We start from the raw sequence: 16075 nt of genomic DNA, 5'->3' as shown, positions 1-16075 counted from the left end.
TCCATCAGCCAGCAAAGCTTAGAAATGTGATGATTTAGTCAACCACTTGCTTAAAAATCGTCTGGGGGCAGGACGAAGATGACAAACTCTGATTTTTTCACCCGGGAAGGTGGCGCTGGGATAATGGGAACACCCCGGGGCGGGTCGCAGGATTTCGGCTTCGCCTTGCGCTGCTCCAAACCTCCGGTGGTGAAGCATGGAAGCAGCAAGGAGCCTCAACACCGAGGCTGATTTCTCGCAGAATTTCCTCGCCAACTTCTCCTGGCCCTGAAAAAACCCCGCGGGGTGAAAATCCTCCGGGTCGAGGCCGTCGGTGGCAATGGGCGAGCGGCTGCGGGCTCCGGCCACGAAGTTTTTTGGGACGCACGAGGAGGAGGAGGAGAAGGAGGAGGAGGAGGTGAGGCTGGCTGCGGGCATCCCGTTGGGTTCGGCGGCTGGATGAGGCTGGCGCAAAGGGAAAATTTTTTCATTTTCCGGTGTAAAAGCAAAAAGATTTGGCTCCTGACGAGAAGCAGAAAGCTGGAGCCGGTCCCAGAGGTGGATTTTGGGAAGCTGCTTTCCTCCCCCAATTGATTGAGGATTTTAAAGCCAACAAGCCAAGCTGATCACTTCGTTATTTTTATCTTTTTGGGGTCTATATTTAGGAGAAAATCCAATCTCACCTCCAATCCCTACGGAAAGTCTTAGCGGAGTTTCTGGACTGGAGAGTGGCCGACGAGAAGCGCCGCCTGGACTACCTGGTAAGGGCCCCTCGGTGGTTCAGCAGCTCCGTTGGGGGCTTTGGGATTTTTTTTTTTTCTTCTTATTCTGACCGAAACGCTCGGGAACATCCCCGCGACGCGCCCTGCAAAGCCCCACACCCGGTCGAGCCCGACCGCGCGGATCCCAGGCAGGTTTGGTGAGTGCTGCCTCCACGCCCAGCTGCGATTCCCCGTGCACCTGCATATTAGCGCTTTAAATTGCTTTAATTAGCAGCATCGCTTCGTTAAATTCCATACCAAGCCCCCAAAGGGAAGTTTATTAGTAAGGAATAAAAACTTTCCCCTCCACGCTCACTTTCCGAGGCTCTGGGTTGGGTTTTTGCGCTAATTATGAAGCAGGAATGGTGATGGAAGGGGAAAAAGAGCAGAAAAAGCATTTTTAATTTTAATTAACCACATCTTACTCTACCCCAGCCTTCCAACCCCCCCGGCTCCAACCAAAACGCTTTGTCCTTAGCTTAAAAAGGAGGAAAATAAATCAGGTCTGGGGGGAGACGCGCGGTCACGAGGGGGGGAGGTTTCCCCCTCCTGCTTCCTTCCCCCCCAGGAGACGAGCGAGGCCGAGCGGCGGCGCATCGGGAGCGAGTTCGAGCGGCTGCGGCGGCTGCTGGACGAGAAGGAGCGCGCGGTGCTGCAGCGCCTGGCCGAGCTCGACGCCGCCTTCGAGGCCGCCCAGGTGGAAAAAGCCTCGCGGGTGGCCGAGGAAATCGCGCGGCTCCACGGCCTCATCGGGCAGCTGGAGGCCGGGCGGCTGCCCCAGGTGAGGCTCCCAGGATGAAGGTAAAACCCCCCAAAAATCCACACACGGGGCCCTTAATCCTGTTTTTTTTCCCCCTTTTTAGGATACCGGGAGCGGCCTGAGCAGGTACGCGGCGCCCCATCGCTTCCACACCTCATTACCCTGCTTCGAAGCCAATAAAACCCCAAAGCTTCACCCTCCGGGGATGAAACCAGCGCCGCCACTTCCACTTTTCTGCTTCTCAGCACTACAAAACCCTCAGCCCCCATTTTTTTGGGTTTGTTACCTGCACGGGTTTAGCCCCAACCCTCGCGCCGAGTCCACCGCTGTAATTTCTCTCCCCAGCTGGAACGAAGCGAGGCCGCAGCTTCCCCCCGAGCTGGAAAAGAGCCTGCGCTCCTGCCGCCGCCAGCACGCTGCCCTCGAGGAGGCTCTGAAAGAATTGCGAGGTAATTTTAGGAGGAAAAGGAGTTTGGGGGAAGGAGGCAGCGATTGAGGCGCATCCACCACCTCCCTACCTCCTTCCTTCCAGACCCAGGGAGACCCAAACCGAAGCTGGAAACAGGGAAAATCCTGAGCACTGAGGAAAAGGGTAAGGAAGCTATTATTAATATTATTATTATTATTATTTAAAGCTTTTTTTCTTACTTCAGCTTTTCCTGGGCTTTGCCTCTGACCTGCGCGGGTCTCCCCCTCAGCAAAGGGGACGCCAGATCCCGGCTCGGCTCCCCCGCAGGTTTTGGGGGACAGAAAAAGCGTGCGGTGGGACGAGGAGCAGGAGAAAGCCAGGGAACCCCAGCGATGCGAGGAGGCTCCGGGCGCCCTGGGCTGCGAGGGGGCTGCTCCGCGGCGCTGCTCGTGGGAGGTGGAGGAGAAGGCGCAGATAAGCGGATTCTGAGAGGGATCCCGGGCATCCCCCCTTCCCGGCTGTAAATGGGTTCAAACCGCCTTTTTTCTGTGCGGGTGATGGGTTTGTTTAAAAAAAAAAAGAAAAAAAGAAAAAAAAAAAAAAACAATTTATTATTTTCTCCTTCCTGGTTGGCATCCAAGGGGGCAGGGGGGTAGGGTGGGAGGAGGACTTGCGGTCGGGTGCGGACCGGGTTGAGAACTGCACCCGGCAGGTCCGCACCATGCATGGGGGGATGTGCGGACCGGGTTGAGAACCGCACCCGGCAGGTCCGCTCCGCGCATAGGGAGGTGCGGACCGGAGTGAGAACCTCACACGGAGCCGGGCAAGCGGCGCGCTCCCCGCCCCGAGGGCTCCGGGCTCCGCCGGCGGAGGATCCGCAGCCGCTCCCCGGGGCTCGTTGAGGGACCGCGGGCGGCACCTCCCTCCCTCCCCGCCTCCCTCTTTCCCTGCCGCCGTGCGCCCGTCGGGGAAGCCTTGACGAGCGAGCGGCGCTGCCTCCGTGCTGTCATCAGCTCCGGCCACCCCGCGCGTACAGCCCCTCTGCTGAGCTCTGGGGGGTGGCTCTTAAAAGAGCCTTTGGGTTTAAAGTTTTAAGGTTTTATTGCTTTCTTCCACCGCGCTCCTAACGCTCCTCCTCAACCGCCGCCGCCGCCTCCGGGCGCTCGGCCGCCTCCGCACCTTCGGCCGCCGGCTCCGCTGGTGCCGCCGCGGTCTTGCCCCGAGGTCTCCTCGGCTTCTTCAGCCGCTGCGGGGTGGCTTTGACAGCGCGCCTCGGGCCTTTCGTCTTCCCCGCGGGGCGCTGGCGGCTTTTGCCGTCCGCCCTCCCGCTCCTCGCGGCTCCCTCCACGCGCTCTTTACCGACGCGGCCGATACGGAACGAGCCGGCGATGCCCGTGCCGGTTACGCGCTGCAGGAGCCCCTTGGTAACCAAACCGCTGAGCACCGCCTTGAGGCGGCTGCCGTTCCTCACCACATCGTACCCCTCGGTGGCCAGCGTCTTCTTGATGAGAGCCAGCGAGGCGCCTTTGCGAGCCGTGGAGACGCAGACGGCGCGGAGAATCAGATCCGACAGCGACGGCCGCCCCCGCTTCTTCGGCAGCTGCACCGCTAAACCCGCCCGGGAGGTGGAAGGCTGGGACAAGGTGTTGCCGCGAGGCATGGCCGGTACCACACCGGAGCCCCCCCCCCCAACCGCCGGCTTCGAGGCTTCGCTCCCCCCTCTCTCCGCTCCGCTCCGCTCCGCTCCCCGCACTCGCCGCCGCCGACCTCCGACTGCGGGGCGGGGGGGCCCCCGCGGCCCCTTTATATAGCACCGGGCCGGACGGAACCGAGTCAACGTCCCCCCCCCCCCCCCTTCCCCGGCGGACGCGACAGAGTCAACCGCCGCGCGCCCCTGCTCCCCCCCCCTCCACCCCCGGTTGGGTTCCCGCTGCCTCCAAAACGCATTTTTCCGCCCCAAAATGGGGCATTTCTCCCCCAAAACAGCATCTTCGCGTCCTGGGAAGGGAACGGCCGGAGGCAGGTTCACCCCTTCTCCGTAGCTCCCCAGCAGTATAGCTCCAGAAAAGCCATGGCTTTTTTATTTTATTTTATTTTATTTTGTTTTGTTTTGTTTTGTTTTGTTTTGTTTTATTTTATTTTATTTTATTTTATTTTATTTTATTTTATTTTATTTTATTTTATTTTATCTGGATCCAGAAAAGCCGAGTTAAAGTCTCCTAAAGTGCAGGAATTTATCCCAAAAAGCCAAACACGGGAGCAGGCATCCAGCAGGTGCAAAACATCCTTGCTCCGAGACATTGGAGCTCCAAAATATGCTTATAAGTGAAAAATAAACCTCACGTAAGAAGAGATATGGGCTTGCGTCCACATGTAATTTAATTTCCTTCTAGAAATTAAAAATTAGAGATGGAGAGAAATAACAGTTTCTGCGGGAATATTTTTATCCAGCACAGCTCTGGATTCCCCTGCTGCTGCTGCTTGCAAGTTGGGCTCCCTCTTGGGAGGGAGAAGTAGCTGAAGATTTAACTAAGATTTAATTAAGCTTGAAATTACCCTCCTGGTGATTAACGCCCTGTGCCAGGAGTTTCCTGGAGGAAAGGGGAAAAGGGGAAAAGGGGAAAAGGGGAAAAGGGGAAAAGGGGAAAAGGGGAAAAGGGGAATCATAGAATCATAGAATCATAGAATATCCTGAGTTGGAAGGGACCCTTAAGGATCATCAAGTCCAACTCTTGACACCGCACAGGTCTACCCAAGTTCAGACCATGTGACTAAGTGCACAGTCCAATCTCTTCTTAAATTCAGTCAGGCTCGGTGCAGTGACCACTTCCCTGGGGAGCCTGTTCCAGTGTGCAACCACTCTCTCTGTGAAGAACCCCTTCCTGATGTCCAGCCTAAACTTCCCCTGCCTCAGCTTAACTCCATTCCCGCGGGTCCTGTCGCTGGTGTTAATGGTGGGGAAAGGAAAGGAAAGGAAAGGAAAGGAAAGGAAAGGAAAGGAAAGGAAAGGAAAGGAAAGGAAAGGAAAGGAAAGGAAAGGAAAGGAAAGGAAAGGAAAGGAAAGGAAAGGAAAGGAAAGGAAAGGAAAGGAAAGGAAAGGAAAGGAAAGGAAAGGAAAGGAAAGGAAAGGATTTTTTTTTCTTTATTTTTTTTCCACCTCGAGATCTGCCAGGATTTCTTTTCCATTTTTATTTTTATTTTTATTTTTATTTTTATTTTTATTTTTATTTTTTATTATTTTTATTTATTTATTTATTTATTTTTTAACGTTTTCTCGCGCCCCATCCTCGCGCACCAACGGCCCCTCGAGTCCTCCCCCAGCGCATGTGCGGCGCGGGGAGGGGGATCAGAAACGCCCCCTTCTATTGGCTGTCCGCCGAGCTGCGCGTTCCTATTGGCTGCGTGTCACAAACCAATGAGAACGCGCCTTTGAGATCCGCTAAGGTGAGCCTAGCTCGGCCCCTCCGGCCCCGCCTCTCAGGGGGGCGCTTTTGGGGTTTATTAACGGGGTTTGGCAGCATTTTTATTATTTTATTATTATTTTTTAATTTATTTATTTTATTCTTTTATTTTATTTTATTCTCTTATATTTTATTTTTATTTTTTATTTTTTTATTTTATTTTATTTATTTTTTAATTCTATTTTATTTTATTCTATTTTATTTTTATTCTATTTTATTTTATTCTATTTTATTTTATTTTATTATATTATATTTTATTTTAATTTTTAGCAAATGCCTTTGGGGTTTTTGCACCACTCCTGCCTCTTTTTACCCTTGCTGCGAGCCACCTCCGGGGAGTTTCTGTGGTTTTCGAGGACAAAAACCAACTCAGATTAATTTGCGGCTCAGAAACCCGTTGTTTTTACAGCTTTATTTGAATTATTTTATTTTTTATCAGCATAATTCATAACTATAAAAACTTTTTGATAAGCCTTTAAAAAAAAGTGGGTTACGATCTCTAAAAGTGAATATTTAAGTTAGAAACCCTTGCCTAGCTTGGTTCGCTGAGTTAATTAGTAAATAAATGCATTTATTTCATAATTCGCTTTCCTTTTGGAGAAAAAGAGCCTGAAAGCCTCCGCTTCCTCTTCCTTTTCGCTTCTTGGGTGGGGTTTCTTTTTATTTATTTATTTATTTTTATTTTTTTTCCTTTCGCTTTAAACCCCGCTGCGTTTACGGCCGGGCTTCCAGGAAAAAACCCAACGCCCGGCCCCTCGCCGTGGGCGTTTCTCCGGTGGCCTCAACAATTCCTCGGAACCATGGCCCAAGGAAACGCGGTGAAAAACCTCCGGGAGGAAGCCACCTGCGCCGTCTGCTTGGATTTTTTCCACCGGCCCGTGATGCTCCTGCCTTGTGGCCACAACTTCTGCCGCTCCTGCGTCGCCCGCTGCGCCCAAAAAAGCCAAGACGGGGCCGGATCCTGCCCCCTGTGCCGCCTCCCGTTCCCCCCGGGAGGATTTTGCCCCAACCGGCAGTTGGCCAACGTGGTGGCCGCGGTGCGGGAGCTGGTGGAGGGCGAGGATTTGTGCCTTGGCGGAGACCTCGAGCGTCGCGTCCCCCCTGCCGAGCCCCTCGAGGATCGGGTGAGCCAGGCCCCGCGGCCAAAAATGCTTGGATGCGAGCAAATTGCCCTCTCCCTCCCCAAATCACCCCCAAAAAAATGCTTGGATGGGAGAGGATTGCCCTCTCCCTCCCCAAATCACCCCCAAAAAAATGCTTGGAGGAGAGAGAATTGCCCTCTTCTCCCCAAATCCCCCCCCCAAAAAATGCTTGGATGCGAGAGGATTGCCCTCTCCTTCCCCAAATCCCCCCCCAAAAAAATGCTTGGATGGGAGAGGATTGCTCTCTCCTTCCCCAAATCCCCCCCCAAAAAAATGCTTGGAGGTGAGAGAATTGCCCTCTCCCTCCCCAAATCCCCCCCCAAAAAAATGCTTGGAGGTGAGAGAATTGCCCTCTCCCTCCCCAAATCCCCCCCCAAAAAAATGCTTGGAGGTGAGAGGATTGCCCTCTTCCTCCCCAAATCCCCCCCCCCAAAAAAAATGCTTGGAGGCAAGAGGATTGCCCTCTTCCTCCCCAAATCCCCCCCCAAAAAAATGCTTGGACGCGAGCGAATGGCCCTCTCCCTCCCCAAATCCCCCCCAAAAAAATGGTTGGAGGTGAGAGAATTGCCCTCTCCCTCCCCAAATCCCCCCCCAAAAAATGCTTGGAGGCGAGAGAATCGCCCTTTCCCTCCCCAAATCCCCCCCCAAAAAATGCTTGGAGTTTAGAGAATTGCCCTCTCCCTCCCCAAATCACCCCCAAAAAAATGCTTGGAGGCGAGAGGATTGCCCTCTCCTCCCCAAATCCCCCCCCCAAAAAAATGCTTGGAGGCGAGAGAATCGCCCTTTCCCTCCCCAAATCCCCCCCCAAAAAATGCTTGGAGTTTAGAGAATTGCCGTCTCCCTCCCCAAATCCCCCCCCCAAAAAATGGTTGGAGGCGAGAGAATTGCCCTTTCCCTCCCCAAATCCCCCCCCCCAAAAAATGCTTGGAGGCGAGAGGATTGCCCTCTCCCTCCCCAAATCTCCCCCCCAAAAAATGCTTGGAGGTGAGAGATTTGCCCTTTCCCTCCCCAAATCCCCCCCCCAAAAAAATATTTTCCCCTAAAGCTCAGCTTTTCCGCCGGGGGGCGAAGCTCTCTGCCCTCCCTCCCATCTGGGAGAGGAAATTGGGCTGAAACGCTGCAATTTGGAGAGTTTTGAGCGAGTTTGGAAGAAGTGGGAGGGGTTGGCAGCCAAAAATGAGCGATTTAAACCCAAAAACCATAGGAGAAAAGGGGGGCCCCAAAAGGGTCTCACAAGGGAGGGAAACGGGGGAGATTAATGGGACCTGGGGGGGGGCTTTTAGGGGATTTCTGGAGCTCAGCCAAGGGGACCTCCAAATCTGGGCGTTTTGGGGCTTCTCACCCCTTTTTCCCACCCCCTGCAGGAACCCACCCCATCCTCCTCCAGACCCCAGGAGCACCTCGGACCCCCCCAAAATAAAAGGCAAGAGGACGAGCGAGCGGCCACGCTGCTGACACCCCCAGGGGGGGCCCAGCAGTCGCTGATGGTGGGTGCCACATATTTTTAGGGCAAAAAACGTGGCTTTTGGCCCTTTTCCCTGCTGCCAACCTCTTTTTTTTTTTTTTTTTTAATTTCTTTTATTTTTTTGCCTCCCCAGGCACGAGTGGAGGCGGAGAGGCAAAAGCTGCTGGCGGTGCTGGGGGGGCTGCGGGGGCTCGTGGGCCAGCAGGAATCGTGGCTACTGGCCCGCCTGGGCCACCTGCGGCGGGGGCTGGAGGAAGCCAAGGGCTGGCAAGGAGGTGGAAATCCATGGGTGAGCCAAAATCCTCCCTAAAAAATCCCAATTTTCACTTTTTTTTGCACAAAAATAGTGCCTGAGTATCTCTTTTCTTTCCTCCCCCCCAGGACGCCGGAGTCGCCCCCAGCAGGTACCGGGGGGGGGTCTCTCCGCGGGGCAAAAAACATCGCTTTGAGACGCCATTTCTGGGCACAAATCCGCTATTTTTGGGGCACAAAACTCTGCTACTTTGGGGCCACAAAAAACTTCTACTTTGGGGCAAAAATCCCTCTATTTTGGGGGCACAAAAACCCTCTGTTTTTGGGCCATAAAATCTTCTATATTGGGGGGCACAAAAAAACAAAAAAACCTATTTTTGGGCACAAAAAAAACCCACTATTTTTGGGCCATAAAATCCTCTATTTTTGGGCACAAAACCCCTCTACTTTGGGGGCACAAAAAGGACTCCATTTTGGGGCCCCAAACCTGGCTACTTTGGGGCACAAAAAAACCTCTATTTTGGGGCCATAAATTCCTCTATTTTGGGCCACAAAAATCCCCTACTTGGAGGCCACAAAACTCCTCTATTTTGGGGGCACAAAAAGACTATTTTGGGGGCATAAAAAAATCTCTATTTTTGGCTCCAAACCCCCTCTATTCTGGGGGCACAAAACTCTGCTATTTCGGAGGCCCAAATACCTCTACTTTGGGGTCATAAAACCCTCTATTTTTAGGCCATAAAATTGTCTATTTTTGGGCACCAAAAAAAACACCACCAAAACTCAATTTTGGAGCACAAAACTCCTCTACTTTGGGGCACAAAATCCTCTATTTCTGCGCCATGAAATCCTCTATTTTGGGGCACAAAACCCTCTATTTTTGGGCACAAAATCCTCTATTTTTTGCTTCTCCCCGGCTTTACAGCACATTTTTGGGGGGGATTTGGGGTTTTCTGGCCAGGAGCGGTGGTGTTAAATATTCTGATTTTCCCCCCAACGAGGAGCACGGAGCAGAGGCCGCGGCCGCTGGAGCTCGAAGCGGAGCTCGAGGACTTCTCCCAAAAAAACAACGCCCTGGAAGCGGTGGTGGAGAGGCTCAAAGGTACCTGGAGGGGAAAATGGGGCAAAAAACAGTGATTTCATGAGCAGAAAATGAAGCCTGGGTGGGGGGCAGGCGTCCCAAGAGCTGGCAAAATTGGGTTGGGAAGTCCAAATTCACCAAACACCCGTTAATTGAAATTAAAAAAAAATAATAATTTTCACCCTAGAGACCCATTATAGCTCCCTTAAGGGAGGGAGAGCTGCAGACAATTAATTAGTGATTAAATCAGGGCTTTAATTAAGTGTTCAGGGCATTAATTAGTTCTTAATGCCCAGAAGAGGTGGGGAAGGAGGGGCTGGACGCAGGGCTGTAAATCTTTGGGTTTTTTCTCTGTTTTCAGATGTCCTGGCTTGCTCCCTGGAGGAAGACCTGGGGGGGTACCAGAAAGGTAAATCCGGCGTCAGGGCCACGTTTAGACCTCGAGTTCTGGTTTAATATCAAATATTTGGGGCTGAAAAACCCAGAGCTGAGATTCTGGAGCAGTATTTGGAGTTGATAATTGGGTTCGACTCCCAAAACTGATAATCTGGAGCAATATTTGGAGCTGATAATCAGGTTTGACTCCCAAAATTGATAATCTGGAGCAATATTTGGAGCTGTTAATTGGGTTCAACTCCCCAAACTGATAATCTGGAGCAATATTTGGAGCTGAAAATCGGGTTCAACTCCCCAAACTGATAATCTGGAGCAATATTTGGAGCTGAAAATCGGGTTCAGCTCCCCAAAATTGATAATCTGGAGCAATATTTGGAGTTGATAATCGGGTTCAGCTCCCCAAAATTGATAATCTGGAGCAATATTTGGAGCTGATAATTGGGTTCGACTCCCCAAACTAATAATCTGGAGCAATATTTGGAGCTGATAATTGGGTTTGACTCCCAAAACTGATAATCTGGAGCAATATTTGGAGCTGGTAATCGGGTTCGACTCCCAAAACTGATATTCTGGAGCAATATCTGGAGCAGGTGCAAGATCCAGAGCTGATAGGATGTGCAATATTTGGAGTTGATAATTGGGTTTGACTCCCAAAACTGATAATCTGGAGCGATATTTGGAGCTGATAATCGGGTTCAGCTCCCAAACTGATAATCTGGAGCAATATTTGGAGCTGATAATTGGGTTCAGCTCCCAAAACCGGTGTTCTGGAGCAATATTTGGAGCTGATAATTGGGTTCGACTCCCAAAACTGATAATCTGGAGCAATATTTGGAGCCAATAATTGGGTTCGACTCCCAAAATTGATAATCTGGAGCAATATTTGGAGCTGATAATTGGGTTCAGCTCCCAAAACTGATAATCTGGAGCAATATTTGGAGCTGAAAATCGGGTTCGACTCCCAAAATTGATAATCCGGATCAATATTTGGAGTCGATAATTGGGACCAAGACCCAGAGCTGATATTGGGGTGCAATATTTGGATCTGACGCCCTAGAGCAAAACCCGAAGCCGATATTGGGGTGCACTATTTGGAGCTGATAACGGGATGCACCAAATAATCAGGACTCAAGCCCCGAACCCTTTTGTCCCCCCAGCGAACGTCACCCTGGACCCGGCCACCGCTCACCCCCAAATCCTGGTGTCCCCGGACGGCCGCAGCGCCCGGCGGCGCAAAACCCCTCGGGACCCTCCTCCGGGGAGCTCGGAGCGTTTCGAGGCTCTTCGGTGCGTTTTGGGCCGCCAGGGTTTCGCCGCAGGACGGCACCGTTGGGCGGTGGAGGTGTCACCGGGACCCGACTGGGCTTTGGGGGTGGCTCGGGAATTCGTGCCCCGCAAGGGATGTTTCGGGTTGAGCCCCGCGCGGGGCGTTTGGGCTGTGGGGCAGTGGTTGGGGCAATTGAGGGCGCTCACCTGGCCAAGTCCCACCTGCCTGCACCTGGCCCGGGTGCCGAAACGCATCGAGGTGGCCCTGGATTACGGGGGAGGGAGGGTGGCTTTTCGGGACGCCGATAGCGAGGTGGAGATTTTCGCCTTTCCCCCCGCAGCCTTCGCCGGGGAGAGGCTGAGACCCCTGCTGTGGTTGGGAGAAGGGCCGGCCCTGCTCACTTTCTGCCCCTAAAAATTCCCCAAAAGCCTCGGGTTTCACCCCAAACGCCTCCCCGCCGCCGCGTCCCGCCACTCGCTCAATAAACAGCACCTAAAAACCAGCCCCGGCTCCGTTTGGTTTTTCTTTCACCTCTTTTTTCCAGGCAGAAAGGATTCACCCAAATTAAATTTCACCCTCTTGCTCCACGCCAGGCTTGGACAAACCCCAAATTCCCCTAAAATGCAACAGAAGACCCCAAATTCCCCTTAAATGCAACAGGACGGACCCAAAATCCCTTTAAATGCAACAGGACGGACCCAAAATCCCTTTAAATGCAACAGGACGGACCCAAATTCCCTTTAAATGCAACAGGATGGACCCAAAATCCCTTTAAACGCAACAGGACTGACCCAAAATTCCCCTTAAATGCAACAGGACGGACCCAAAATCCCTTTAAATGCAATAGGACGGACCCAAAATTCGCCTTAAATGCAACAGGACGGACCCAAAATTCCCCTTAAATGCAACAGGACGGACCCAAAATTCCCTTTAAATGCAACAGGATGGACCCAAAATTCCCCTTAAATGCAACAGGATGGACCCAAAATTCCCTTTAAATACAACAGGACGGACCCAAAATTCCCTTTAAATGCAACAGAAGACCCCAAAATCCCTTTAAATGCAACAGGACGGACCCAAAATTCCCCTTAAATGCAACGGAAGACCCCAAACTCCCCTTAAATGCACAGAAATGGACCCAAAACCCAGTGCGATTGCTTCGGGTTTCAGAATTGCTGAAATAAGTCCTAAAAACAGCAAAATAGGGGAAGTGTCCTCATCTCCGCCCTTCCCCGTAGGAAGCGCTGCGCCAGGGTTCCCATTTCACCATTTAATATTTGCCAGAAAGAGGGGAAAATGGAAAAAAAAAAAACAAAAAAAAAAAAAACAAAGGAAATTGCACCCAGGCCAGCAGGAAGCATTTTCCCAGAGAAAGTGCTTTTTGAGGGAAAAATCCTCCTTTTGCTCGTGTTTTTAGGATCCTGGAGGAAGAAACCGGCGCTGAATGAGAGCAAAAAATGGGGAAAAAAAAAGGAAATTAGGTCCCAAAGCTCAGCACCGTGGGGTTTTCCCCACCTGATATCAAGCTCCTGGTGTTTTCTGTGTAGCATCGTGGCTGTTTGGACCAAAATTGTGTTTTTTTTCCCCACTATTTTGGTGATTCTGGCCTCTTCCTCCTCCTGCAGAAATCTCAGCTCTGCCCTCTGCAGGTTCTGGTGGATTTCTTGAATTCTCAGATGATTTTCCACTGGCACATGCCTGAAAAAAAGGAAAAAATACAGAAAAAAAAAAAGAGGAAAAAATAAGGAATTAGCACATTTAGCCTCTCTTGGTGGGTTTTCTCTCTAGGTTGAGGCATGCACCTTCCAGCTGTCCCCTTCCTTGTTGTTTTTTTTCATTATTTTGTTAAAAAAAAAGGATCAGGAGCTGGTTCATCATCACCTGGAGCACCAAATTCCCCACGGGAGCAGGCACAGGGGTGGTCAAATCCTCCCCAACACAGCACTGAGCCCAGGTCAGGTCACACCCAGCCACGTGCACACCCAAAAAATGGGGAGAAATGCCCCCAAAAAAGGAGAAATTTATCATGGAGGAGATAATAGATGTGTTGTAAAAGGGTTTTTTTAAGTGAAAAAGTCCATTTATGGATTGTGAACTCACACAGCCCTGAAGTTTTTCTCACCAGAAAAAAAGGGATTTATAATAAAATTTTCCACTTCTTACCTGGGGGAAATCCTTTAAAACCCGCCTCAGGCCCTGAAAAAAAAAAACAAATTAATTTATTTTCCCCATTAAAATGGGCATTGCCCGGAGCTGTATTAGAGTAAACGCGTGGTGATATTGGGTGGAATTAGCGTGAGATCGGGGCTATTTGCTCTAATGAGGTTTTAAGGGAGTTTTATAAGATAACAGACGCCCAGAGACAGGAGGAAAGGCAATTTTTAAGGGGAAAATTATGAGATTTAAGGGAAAATAAACACCACGAGGGTGGGTGAAGGCGGTAACAGGGATCCAGAGCCCTCAGGGATCCCTTTCGTGGATCTGAAATGGGGCCGGGGGGGGGGACTTGGGTTATTTTTAGCTCGCACCGAGCGCTTTCAACCCATAAAAAGGAGAAATTGCACCAAAACCACATCCTGGTCCTGCCCAGGTCGCTCGGTGCCACAATCGTTGCTGGGCTGTGGGGCCAGGCTTTTATCACCATTTCACCACCTCCTCGCTGTGCCTCACTCACAAAAATTCGGCTTACCAGGCTAGGAAAGAGCAAAAAACACCAGAAAAGGCACCGAGGAGGGCGGCCGCTTTCATCCCCAGGGCCCCAAAAACTTAAATCAGGCCATCGACAAACCGCAGCGGCTCAGATCTCCGCCAAACCAAAATTACAGCCCAGGGTTTGTAATTCACTCTTCTCCACGAGGTAGGTTTTTTTTTTTTCCATCAGGTCGCTTTCCAAACACAAGAGGTTGCTCAAGGGAGCCTTTTGGCACGAGTACCGTGCTTTTATTACGCCATCCAACGGCTCCTTGCGTGAATAAATTAAATAAATTAAATTGTTTCTTGGCAGCGCCGTGCTCCGACAAGAGACAAGCTCCCGATGCTCTGATTTCTTCTCCTTTTCGTCAAAAAAGCTTCAACTTGTAAGCATCAAAGCCAAAACAAGCAGCAAACAAGCACAAACAAAAAAAAAGTTGCCTTTCTGAGAGCTCCACAGGCCCTGAGTCAGCTCGCTGGCGCTGACCCCCCAGGGAAAATCAGACTCTTTTCCTCTGAATGCACCTCACCAGCCTCACGTCGGCAGCTTCCACGACAGCTCGCTTGGCGTGGCGGGCGCACAGCCCCCAATTTTCAAGCAGAGTTAAGAGATGAACCTCGCAGCCCGCCCACAGTGCTGCCCAGGCGGCCACGTGGAGCCCAAATTCCCCCAGCAGCCCGCGAATAAACGCCGTAGGGAGCCTCAAAAAGAAGCGCTTCCGGGAAAAACGAAGCTTCTTACGCAGCGCCGAGACCCGACGAGTCAGCGATGTTGATGGAGGTTTTAATTTGGATTTTTTAATTGTTTTTTTACCAGGCTGCGCCCCCACCGCCTGCTTCACCCGTGCCATAGCCCCTGCGCTACCCAAATGGCTCGCGCGCTCTGCCGCGCTCCCTTTTATAGGCGCCAGGCGCCCTCTGATTGGTCGGCGCCCCCGCAGCGGCGCCCCCATTGGTCACTCCACACGGCGCTCTCCCCGCCCCACGGCGCGGACCTGATTGAAGCCCGCGAGAGCGGCGAAGCGCGGCGGGCAATGGCGGGAGCGGACCTGAGTGAGGACTGCGCCGCCGTTCTCCCCGAGCGGCCATTCAGAAGCGTTAAAATTGCCTTTTTTAAATTTTTGATCGTTTTTGGAGGGTTTTTAGTGAAAAAGGCAGCAGGAGGAAGAACGGGGTCACAGGGGACGCTGGTTAAATGTGGGATCTGTATAAAAAAGGAGAGGGTTGGGTAAAAATGCGGCTCAAAAGGCTCATTTGGGGCTGTAACGGGTAAATTATACAAATTTATAAATTCCCCCTAAAATTGAGTAAATTACATTTAGGGGTGTTTTCTGTTAAATAATTTATTTTATTTGTGCCTTTTACCCGGGGTGAGCTCGGCAAGAAACCCAAACCGAGGAGAAGTTTAAGAAAACATCAGTGCCACTGCTTGAAAAGCGTTCATAATCCTAATACTTCCCCTTTTTTCTTCCTCGTCCCTAAAAATCACCCTGATTTAACCCAAAACCTGCTGGGGAGCAGCAAATCCCCAGCTCGTTGCATCACTTTTCCCTGTTTTCACCCCTTTACCCAGTCCCTCCCGCTGCCCTTTTCCCCTCTTTTTATCCCAATTTCATCGCTCCATTTCATAACCTTCCCTGCTCCAAAAAGAGGCATTTTTCCCTAAAAAAAAGACCAGAACTGAGCAATTTTTTCTCGTCCTAAACCCTCACTGCCCGCTTCAGCACGGGGCAAGCCACGAGCCTCAAAAAAGCCACAGAGCTCGGGGTTTATTTGATATAAAAAAATGTGGGTTTTGTAAAATAAAAAGGGCTTTTTGGCTCAAAAAATGACACCCCCAGACCCAAATATAAATCCCCTATACAAAAAGGGTGGTGCAGAACATATAGGGCAGGGAGCGGGGCGTAGGATGGGGCAGATGGAGTGAGGGGAGCAGGATATAGGACACAGCCCCGTGTATTTGGGATCCAGGTCCCTATATTTGGGATCCAGGTCCCTATTTCATATAGGGACCGCCTGATGCGGATCCCAAACCATAAAGGGCCTAAAATATTACACCAAGACCCTAAAGCCATATATAAGGACCAGACCTTACACAATATGGTCCCATATAACCCATATAAAGTCCCTAAAGCCACATATAAGGACCAGACCCTACACAATATGGTCCCATATAACCCATATAAAGGCCCTAAAGCCATATATAAGGACCAGATCCTACACAATATGGTCCCATATAACCCATATAAAGGCCCTATAGCCACATATAAGGACCAGACCCTACACAATATGGTCCCATATAACCCATATAAAGGCCCTAAAGCCATATATAAGGACCAGACCCTACACAATACGGTCCCATATAACCCATATAAAGGCCCTAAAGCCATATATAAGGACCAGACCCTACA

General features: G+C 51.1%; 3 protein-coding genes across 6 annotated transcripts; 2 read left to right on the top strand and 1 right to left on the bottom strand.

The window, feature by feature from the left end:
* Nucleotides 1-258: 258 nt before the first annotated feature.
* On the top strand, nt 259-2489 carry LOC119718651 (uncharacterized). 3 transcript variants are annotated; one of them, XM_038187731.2, is made up of 7 exons: nt 259-397; nt 645-740; nt 1309-1521; nt 1604-1626; nt 1846-1949; nt 2033-2092; nt 2199-2489. In XM_038187731.2, the coding sequence occupies exons 1-7, from the start codon at nt 320-322 to the stop codon at nt 2396-2398; spliced, it is 774 nt and encodes a 257-aa protein (XP_038043659.1). In that variant the 5' UTR covers nt 259-319; the 3' UTR covers nt 2399-2489. The 3 variants fall into 3 exon arrangements, with proteins under 3 accessions (XP_038043659.1, XP_071881003.1, XP_071881004.1); XM_072024902.1 differs by having other exon boundaries at nt 1219-1521; XM_072024903.1 differs by lacking the exon at nt 2033-2092 and having other exon boundaries at nt 1219-1521; nt 2154-2264.
* Nucleotides 2490-2963: 474 nt separating this feature from the next.
* LOC119718646 (histone H1B) lies at nt 2964-3695 on the bottom strand. The gene has a single exon (XM_038187720.2). It carries the CDS (start codon nt 3567-3569, stop codon nt 3033-3035), a length of 537 nt encoding a protein of 178 aa, XP_038043648.2. The 5' UTR covers nt 3570-3695; the 3' UTR covers nt 2964-3032.
* Nucleotides 3696-5910: 2215 nt separating this feature from the next.
* LOC119718713 (E3 ubiquitin-protein ligase TRIM58-like) lies at nt 5911-11471 on the top strand. 2 transcript variants are annotated; one of them, XM_038187999.2, is made up of 7 exons: nt 5911-6494; nt 7877-7999; nt 8111-8266; nt 8359-8381; nt 9234-9331; nt 9672-9719; nt 10864-11471. In XM_038187999.2, exons 1-7 carry the CDS (start codon nt 6171-6173, stop codon nt 11385-11387), a joined length of 1296 nt encoding a protein of 431 aa, XP_038043927.2. In that variant the 5' UTR covers nt 5911-6170; the 3' UTR covers nt 11388-11471. The 2 variants fall into 2 exon arrangements, with proteins under 2 accessions (XP_038043927.2, XP_038043926.2); XM_038187998.2 differs by having other exon boundaries at nt 5921-6494; nt 9231-9331.
* Nucleotides 11472-16075: the final 4604 nt, after the last annotated feature.

Source organism: Anas platyrhynchos, chromosome 17 (assembly GCF_047663525.1).
Source record: "Anas platyrhynchos isolate ZD024472 breed Pekin duck chromosome 17, IASCAAS_PekinDuck_T2T, whole genome shotgun sequence".
Taxonomy (NCBI): domain Eukaryota; kingdom Metazoa; phylum Chordata; class Aves; order Anseriformes; family Anatidae; genus Anas; species Anas platyrhynchos.
The sequence above is the reverse complement of the archived record's forward strand: the minus strand, read 5'-3'. Positions and strand labels throughout refer to the sequence as shown.

Excerpts from the sequence above, each read along its gene's own strand:
- LOC119718713 (XM_038187998.2), top strand. The coding sequence starts at position 6,171 with ATGGCCCAAGGAAACGCGGTGAAAAACCTCCGGGAGGAAGCCACCTGC. Across the intron at positions 8,382-9,230 it reads GCCGGAGTCGCCCCCAGCAG|GAGCACGGAGCAGAGGCCGC; the intron begins GTACCGGGGGGG and ends CCCCCCAACGAG. Across the intron at positions 9,720-10,863 it reads CCTGGGGGGGTACCAGAAAG|CGAACGTCACCCTGGACCCG; the intron begins GTAAATCCGGCG and ends TTGTCCCCCCAG.
- LOC119718646 (XM_038187720.2), bottom strand. The coding sequence starts at position 3,569 with ATGCCTCGCGGCAACACCTTGTCCCAGCCTTCCACCTCCCGGGCGGGT.
- LOC119718651 (XM_072024902.1), top strand. The coding sequence starts at position 320 with ATGGGCGAGCGGCTGCGGGCTCCGGCCACGAAGTTTTTTGGGACGCAC. Across the intron at positions 398-644 it reads AGGAGAAGGAGGAGGAGGAG|GAGAAAATCCAATCTCACCT; the intron begins GTGAGGCTGGCT and ends GTCTATATTTAG. Across the intron at positions 1,627-1,845 it reads ACCGGGAGCGGCCTGAGCAG|CTGGAACGAAGCGAGGCCGC; the intron begins GTACGCGGCGCC and ends TTCTCTCCCCAG.